At 41.1% G+C, this 9,104-nt stretch overlaps 1 protein-coding gene across 1 annotated transcript in view; it reads right to left on the bottom strand.

Annotated features, from left to right (window-relative positions):
• The window catches only part of LOC308393990 (sentrin-specific protease 1-like), a 4,384-nt gene extending 1,841 nt beyond the window's left edge, over positions 1–2,543 (bottom strand). Inside the window, exons 1-3 of the mRNA XM_080878071.1 lie at positions 2,245–2,543; positions 525–1,931; positions 63–178 (exon numbers count right to left, since the gene is read on the bottom strand). Coding sequence (XP_080734197.1) covers positions 63–178; positions 525–999 — 591 coding nt within the window. The 5' untranslated portion in view covers positions 1,000–1,931; positions 2,245–2,543. The remainder of the gene's footprint in view (positions 1–62; positions 179–524; positions 1,932–2,244) is intronic.
• Positions 2,544–9,104: the final 6,561 nt, after the last annotated feature.

Raw genomic sequence — 9,104 nt, 5'->3', positions numbered from 1 at the left:
TGCAGATGCTTCAGAAGGAGCAGCACTTCAAAATCAGAATCAATAATGATAAGTTCTCTTACCTCATCAGAAAGCCACCGTGACCCCTGCAGTGTTCGTAAAGAGGAATCAAATAACTTGTATGGTCCAACAACTGACTCCAAGCGCCCAGTATCCTTTGCACGCCATAGCCTCTTTACTAAAAGAAAAATATGATAAGTTAGCTCAGGCATGCATGAGATTTTTTAGTGGAAAAGCCGGGTAAAGGCCAACGGGCCACAAATGGAAAAAAGTCAACACAATAAACATGCATTTTCACGCAGAGAAATAGGAAAGGTACAGCGGGTGGGCAAAAGAGAAAATTACTGACAGGCAGATCCATTTCCAGACTTCCACAAGCTCAGTGCATGTTGCATGTTTCTTTACATCCAATATGAGTTGAAGACTGCAAAATGCAAACAAAGTCATGCAATGATCAATCATGTTGCAACGCCAAACTGGCAACAAATGACCAACGGGCCAAAAAGAGTTGTTCACTATGCCACCTTCATTTTCTGAGCTTCGTGTCTGGGAGGGAAGTTCTTGTTCACGCGTTTCCGGTCCAGGAACAGAATTAAACTCCTTGTGGGAGAAACAACTTTTGTCAGCCGTTTTGGGTGCATAATGAATAATAGAGGGTCTGGTATCCTCTGGACTTTGCTGGCACTGAGGGTTAGCAGTAGGATGGCAGGGGGGCATCTTCAGGTCTGTGTTGCTGTTCACTGTCTGACTGTGAGTTGGGTATTTTTCATTGTCACTGACATTTACATGGTGGCTTCTTCTGTACGGCTTGATATGGTCAATGCTGTAGTGATTTTTTAAAGTTGCTCCTTCCGTGTTTTTTAATCTCACACATTTGCCAGCGATGTCTTGAATGGTGTAGGGTCCTGAAAAATCTGGATCAAACCTTCCTCCCTTCCTTCCACGTTTCCTCATGTTCAGGAGAAGAACTTCATCTCCAACGCTGTACACAAGGTTCATTCATTCATTCATTCATTTATTTATTCATTTTCAGGCACAACAAATACCTATATTGAACATAAAATACACAAAACAAAAAACAAAACTTGCCTGAAAAAGGAGTGGGACGAAGAAAACTTATTAAATCCCACCCCTATACTCACTCATCAACAAAAAAAAAAACAATAAACTTCCCGCAGCTAGGTTTCTGTATTTCTTCTGGACTCGTCTGGCATAGGCTTCCTTTTGTAAGTCTTGGGACTTTGCCATATTTTCCTCTACAGTTTTTTTTAACTTGCTCTTGTGCGTCTCTTGTAGAAGATACAAAGTCACCGTAACTCGACTCCTCAGGGAGAATGGAGGACAGCTAAAATTTTCACATTTTAAATTACAATTAAAATCATAAAGACAAATAATGCATGTGAAACATGAACTGAAAATTCTAACTATAATAACTCATGTTTAAAAGTAAATATACTATTATAAAGCTTTGAGCACAGAAAGCCACAAAGACTCATATCATTTTTTGTATAGTCATTTTTACACTTCCATAGGTGAACACATTATACTTAAAGGTCTCCTCAACATTTATTACTTTACATAAAGATGCAAATATAAAGAAGTAACTAGTCACTTTATCTTTTAAATGTATCTTGCATATAGAAGTTAAGCAGAGAAGATTAAAGCTGCAGTCTATCAATATGCACAATTTCCAATTAAGATTACATTTAATTTATGCATTATCATAGTTGTTGCATAAATAGAATTCCTTAATAACACTTACTGGGACTTCAACAGGAACTTCAGAAGGATATGTAGCTTCTCTCCCATACATTAAACGGAATGGTGTGTATTTGGTTGTGGTGTGGACCTTGGACCTCAAGGAAAACAGTGAAGCATCCAGATACACATCCCAGTCATTCTGTTGACTGTTGACTAATTTTCTCAGGGCTCTACATGTGGACATAAAAAAACCACAATAGTGACAGTGTCTTAAAAGCAAATGAAATGTTACATACAAATAAAACACACCTTTTTATGTTGTCATTTGTCTTTTCATCTAGGCCATTTGTCTGAGGGTGATACGCTGCTGTGACACTTACCGTATTTTCACAACCATAAGACGCACCATACTAAAAGGCACAGTCTCAGTTATGTGTGCCATTACTGTATTTAACACACACATAAGGCACACCTGGTTATAGGGCGCATACAAGTATGCGTGTTTAAAAATAAAGCGGGAGCAAAACTGAGTTTTGTACTCACATTTTTATTACTGGTAATTGTCATCAATCAAACCCATCGAAGTCCTCATCCTCTGTGTCTGAATTGAACAGCTGCGCTAAATCTCCATCAAACATGCCAGGTTCACTTTCTTCACCGTCAGAGTCACTTTCAGTGCCGTGCGGCTCCTCGGAAATGATGCCGGCTTTTGCGAAAGCTCGAACAACAGTACCAGCAGATATGTTAGTCCAAGCATCTACAATCCATTCGCAAATTGTGGCGTAACTCGCCCGGCGCTGCCTTCCACTCTTAGTGAAACTGTGGTCTCCATCGGTCATCCATCGGTCATCCATCGCTCCCACGCCACTCGCAGCCTTACTTTGAACGGGCGGTTCACACCGATGTCCAGCGGTTGGAGTTCCTTTGTCAGGCCTCCGGGAATGATAGCAAGCTCACAGTTCATTTGCATTTGAAAAAACCACCTGGTCTCCTTACATACACCTCCCTCAGCCACTCTTTCATCATTTCCTCATCCATCCAGCCCTTTTCATTTGCCTTAATGATGATTCCTGCTGGAAACTTCTCTTTAGGCAAAGTCTTTCTCTTAAAAATCACCATAGGCGGCAGTTTCTGTCCATTAGCATGGCAGCCAAGCACAACAGTGAAAGAAGACTTTTCGTGCCCCGTTGTGCGTATCGCTACCGTGCTGGTCCCCTTCTTCTCCACAGTGTGACTCACCGGGATGTCGAAAGTGAGCGGCACCTCGTCCATGTTAGTGATGTGGCTGGGCTGGATGTGTTTGTCGGCGATGTGTTTGCTGCAGTAGGAGCGGAAGATGGCCAGCTTTTCATTACCGGTATAATCCGCTGGAAGTTGCTGCGCTACCGTAGTCCTGGTCTGGATGGAAAAATGGCACAGTTTCATGAAACGAAAGCACCAAGACGGACCTCCTTGGAAATGTTCAATTTTCATTTCTTCTGCTAGCGAAACTGCTTTTAGTCGAATGGTGACCGTCGAAACGCTTCTCCCACTCGTTCTTTGCTCGATGATCCACCGCTCAAGTCTTTCCTCCAACTCGGGCCACCTTGCCTTATGTCCGCGGAAACTCAGCTGCGTTTTCTTGACCTGCCGGAGCTTGTTTTCCAGCTTCCTCCACTTGCGAACTATCAATTCATTAATCTTAAATTCTCTCGCGGCTGCTCGATTTCAATGTTCCTCCGCGTAGCTGATGGCCTTCAGTTTAAACTGTGCTTCATAAGCGTGTCTCTTTGCCATTTTCAGGGTTGTTAAAACAACGATGTCCTGCATAACGCACATACCTGTTCTTTTATACAGGTATGTGCCATTGTCTCGGTACAATCAACGCCCACACTTCACCCTTTAGCGTTCTCATGGTGTTCTCTTCTACGTCCTCCTTACAACACACACAGGGCGCACTGCAGTATAGGGAGCGCCGCACTTTTTAAAGAAAATCTAAGGCTTTTATGTGCGCCTTATAGTTGCGAAAATACGGTATTTCTATTTTCATTAAGCTGCAAAGTCTTGAGTTGAGCTTCAAAGAAAAAAGAAAATTGTGTGATTGTTTTTAAAAAACAATCACACAAAACCTTTGGCCTGGCAGCTACTTGGCACACTGTGGCCAAGTATTTACCTAAAGAGGTATGGAAAAGTAAACTTAACACTTAACAAATTCTCTTCCTTGGTCGGATAAAATTCGTTTTGGGCAGCCATGTCTATATATGAGTGAGCACAACTGATGAGCTACCTCAGCAGCACTTTGGCTTTTTAATGGAAAAGCCTCAACCCTTTTTGGAAGAGGTCCAGTTAGATCTATTCCGATTAGCTCCCAGACATGTGACACCTGTCAATGATTAAAGAATCACATTAATATGTAATGTACATGGTAACATTACTATTTTCTACTAAAATGCTACTGATATTTACCTTTATACACTGCAGTGGTTGCACAGCAGCCAATGGTTTTCCCATTTTTTTGACACTGGTCACAAGCCAGGACCTTAGTGGTTGCAGAATTCATATTTGATGGAAGTCTGCCCTTTCCTATACTCCTATAATTCCTATAATTTATAATCTTTATAATCTCTTCTGCTATTTGCACATTCTTTACTGTAAATTCCTAAGTTAATTTGTAAATTTTGTAGTAAACTGTAAATATTGTAAAACTTTTCTTCTGTCATTTAATGGTCGGGCATTGTACAGCTACAAGCATTTCACCCCTGTGTCATAGTGTGTGTGTGTGTGTGTGTGTGTGTGTGTGTGTGTGTGTGTGTGTGTGTGTGTGTGAAATAAAATTTGAATTTGATTTCCAACAACGTTCTGTAAAAAACTGGTACTAGAATCGTCCAGAATTCTTTGTAGAATTCTGCAGGAAAGCAGTCTGGACCGGGAGCCTTATTATTGGGCATACTTATCAGGGCTTCCTGGAGTTCACCTGATGTCAGTGGCGAATCCACTCACATTGCTTGAGTGTCTAATACAGGGGTGTCAAACTCCAGGCCTCGAGGGCCGGTGTCCTGCAGGTTTTAGAGCTCACCCTGGGTCAACACACCTGAATCAAATGATTAGTTCATTACCAGGCCTCTGGAGAAATCAGGACATGTTGAGGAGGTCATTTAGCCATTTGAATCAGCTGTGTTAGATCAAGGACTCATCTAAAACCTGCAGGACACCGGCCCTCGAGGCCTGGAGTCCGACACCTGTGGTCTAATAATTTTGGAAGAGTTATGTTGTCCAAAAACTGATCATTTCCTTTTTAGATGGGTTTATTTGTGGTGAATACAACGTTTTATAGAAATCCCTGAATGTTGTTTATTTGTTTCGGGTCATATATTGTGTTCCCAGATGAATCTTGAACAGCACCTTTTAGTTGTGTTTTCTTTATTTATTTATTTTTAGCTGGTTTGCTGATTTTGTAAGCGTAGTCTTTGTACTAAGAATTTATTTATTTTTAATCAATTATCTCATTTAATTCTAGTTTTGTTTTGCATATTTTGTTCAATATTTCCTGATCTTGGTGGGATGCGTAGGCTTCTAGGGATTTGGTGTTTTTTTTTTTTTTTGTTTTTTTGTTTGTTTTTTTCTTTCTAATTCCTGAATATTTTTGTTTTCTTTCTTTTTATGTGATGAGAAAATTATTTGACCTCTCATCACAGCTTTCCCTGCTTCCCATAGAACAGAAGCTGATGTTCCGGGAGTGTCATTATATTCTAAACATGAAGTCCAATCTTCTTTTTTTTCTTCTTTTTTTAAAATATTTAATAAAGTCTTCATCTTTAAGCAGCCATGTATTAAATCTCCAGTTCTTACTTGGTGTAGTAGTATTCTTGTTCATTAGTGTTAAAAATACAGGAGCATGATCGCTGACAGCTATAGGGTGAATCTCAGTGTCTGAAATGTCACTCAGCAGTTGAACTCCAGGGATTCTCGCAGAGATTTAAATTCCCGGTGTAAAATCTCCACCAGGGACAGTCTCTCATCGAAACTGGACAGTCTCTTGTCGATTGACTCCAGGATGTCTGCAATGTCTTTGCCGGAAGGCGATGTTGTGCCGGGGGAGTCTGCCGGGCGACATCTCTTCGATGATGGTGTCTCAATTTTGGCGGGGAAGATGCGCTCTGGGCCTTCTTCATGACTAAATCTTGGAAACAGCGGTCGATGTAATCTTGGAGAGCGTCTAAACTCTCCCCGTTGTCCTCCAGGGTGTTAGAGATGATAGGACAGATGTTGTTAGTTATATGACAATCAATTAGTATATTTGGTAATACTGAAGCTTAAAGAAACTTTGTTCAATTCTAAACTACCATTCGCTTTAATTTTCCGCCAAAATCTCCGGCGTCTGACGTCAGTTACAACATGAGTCACTTACCACCTCCTGTAGCCAAGCCCTAATCTCAAACGAACCCCGCCGCTCCTGTTATGAGCAACTGTGGCGATAAATTCAAGTTTCTGATGATATAGACTCGTCATTACTTTGAAGCACTTGCATGATTTCCTCAAGGAATAAATCTGTATTATAATCATCATCTGATTGTAACACACACTGCACATCACTGGTTAGGGATGGTCCTCGTAACACAACATTCAACATGCTCCCTGATGGGGCATCTTCTAGGGCTTGGTCAATTAAATTAGCTAAACTCTCTCGCACCCTGCCGGGAACCTGTTGCAGATTATCTAGACCGATCTCTTTAAAATCAAGACGCTGACGCAGTTCTCTGGAATTAAAATGAGGCATGTCCCTACTCCTAACCCCACCGCTACCATCACCACAGCTACCGCCAATCTGCACAGTGTCACTTTCATTCGTGTTATCTAATACATCAACAGCTGCATCAAAATCATCGCTAGAAGGTGGATGCTCATGAGTGTCAAAATGGTCAGCAGAGGACACAACATCAAGACTACCAATTGCATCAGAATGTGCAGTAGGTGACCACAGGAAGTCGTCAAATGTCAAAATTTCAATTTGGCCAACAGAGGACAGAGCAGTAAGACTGTCACCTGCATCAGAACCAAGACATCTGGCTAATACGTCGGATTCTGTGTCTGGCTCATAACTGGTAACTAGCTTTACTGTCGGGGTCAACTTTGCTAGTGACAGACAGAAGCACTTAAAGGCTTACTTTACAGTTTGTAAGTTTTGTAAGTAGAGAAATACATTTTGGGCATGTCATTTTAGAGCAGAATGCTCAGTAAACACTTGGGGGCTTAACAGGTTAATATACAAAGGATAACGGTAGGGGAAACCCAGCTGGGAATAATCGCACACGAGACAAGAAGGCAAAACTAGACACACTGAACACTAGATGAGGGATGATTAAAATAAAACAGAAGCATGAGACACTGACATGGAGACATGGGGGGAATAGTTGTGCAGTCAATGTTCCCTCTAAGCTGCGCAATTGCGCACTGCTGGCACGTCTCTGCGCAGAAAAAAAAATCTGTTGCGCACAAAAAAAATCGAACCTGAATTAAAATTAAAACTTTAACAATTCTGTTTTGCAGTGTGAGTCAGTAAGTGACTTGCTGCTCCCGTATGAGATTAGAACGATGCCACCTTATCCCATAGTCCAGCCAATGATGCGATTCACATTCGTATATACGCAGCTAATCAACGTCGCTGACAGGCTATGACAGCGTCCTTATGTGCCGACACCGGTGTTTTAGCGAGCAAAGCGGCTGATGTGGAGTGAAGCCACGTTAATGACAATGTGTACAACCATTGGAGATGTGAGCAGGACAGACGGAACAATTGATGGAAAAAGTGTGGACTTTATACCAGTTTTTAAATTGTGTTGATCGGCCACGTAAAACCAGAGTTATGATAAAATATCTGCAATGTTTGGTTTCCTTCCTGAATACTGTAGTTGTTCATATTTACTGCAGGAAGAAACAGTAAAAACTGCGTTTTATAAGGAAAACGCTCAAAAGCCTGTGAGCAAAAACAAAACCAATACACCCATGCAATTGACAACCTCTTCTAAACAAGAAGCCTAGGCTCTGAAGAGCCCGAGTGTCCAGGAGGGACGTTCCATGCCGAATACACTATGGACAGGTGGAGGAATTGGAGGGTCATGTGCCAGGCGGGACTGTTGAACGAGGACATTGAACACATCTACCTTTTCGGAGCCATGATAACAGGGTTCTTGCTGCTCAGAGCTGGCTTGGCTCTGGCTTTTAAAAGATTAAAAAAGTGTAAACGGCTGTTCAAAACCCCACAAGGCTGCTCGCTGTGATTGAAATAGTGATGGGTCGTTCGCGAACGAAATGGCTCTTAGAGCCGGTTCTTTGACGTGAACGACGCGAGCCGGCTCCTTATCGCGAGCCGTCACGTGTTTTTTTTTTTTTTTTTTTTTTTTTTTTTTCTTTCTCTCAGCCTCTCTCTCGCACTTTTTTTCCGCTGCACTCTGCAAGCGAGCCTTGTGCTTTACGCTGGGCAGAGGGGGGGAGGGGCGGTAGTTACACTCAGTAGCACAGGAACAGAGCCAGAGAGAGAGAAAGAGAGGCAGGGACAACAACATTAGAAAGGTATAGTAATCATCCACAACTATTTTCGGTTGCAGATGGTAAAGGATTCAGAAAGTTTATTCATGCAGGCCCATATGACAGAGAATATGCATGTTCTTTTTGTTTTCATATTATAATTTATATTTAATTGTGTTGTGGTTTGCAGTGTTTTGTGTTGTTTTCACTTTAAATTTGTAAAAGAAAAAAGCTGAAAATTTAAATAGTTAAAACTTGAAATGTGAATAGTTGATTTTTGTATTATGTGATTTATTTATTACATTTTATGTGGAGTGAATAAATAAAAGTATATTTACGGTGGCCCCTAGAGACAAAGCACGTAAAAACTCCAAAACACGTAAAAACTCCAAAACACGTAAAAACTCCAAAACACGTAAAAACTCCAAAACACGTACAAAAGACAACAGAAGTGCTCCAGGATGCTGGGCGCAGTGTTGAGCCTTTGTTATCTTGTGGCTACACAAGCCAGCAAGTACCAACGACCGGATTTGGTGTGTGGTAGTAACAGGTAAATGAACTTTTTTTTTAAATTATTTGAATATATATGAGTGCCTGTGTATAAATACACAAACAATACACACATGCTTTCAATTGTGTAATTTAAGTGATCTAGTAGCTCTGCTTTGGAAGTTCAGTTCATGCTAGAAATGTGTTTTGGAGTTTGTACGTGTTTTGTCTCTAGGGGCCACCACTTTTTTTACGTTAGTAATTCCTTTTGTGCATAATTTTATATTATTAATAATAAATTAATTAAAGCAACAAAACAACCGGAAGAGCCGGCTCTTTTTAGTGAGCCGAACCGAAAGAGCCGGATCTGTAAAGAGCCGGAAATCCCATCACTAGATTGAAATGATTGG

The sequence above is a fragment of the Rhamphochromis sp. 'chilingali' genome (assembly GCF_963969265.1).
Source record: "Rhamphochromis sp. 'chilingali' genome assembly, chromosome: 3".
Taxonomy (NCBI): domain Eukaryota; kingdom Metazoa; phylum Chordata; class Actinopteri; order Cichliformes; family Cichlidae; genus Rhamphochromis; species Rhamphochromis sp. 'chilingali'.
Note: the sequence above shows the minus strand (reverse complement) of the source record. Positions and strands in the feature narration are given on the sequence as shown.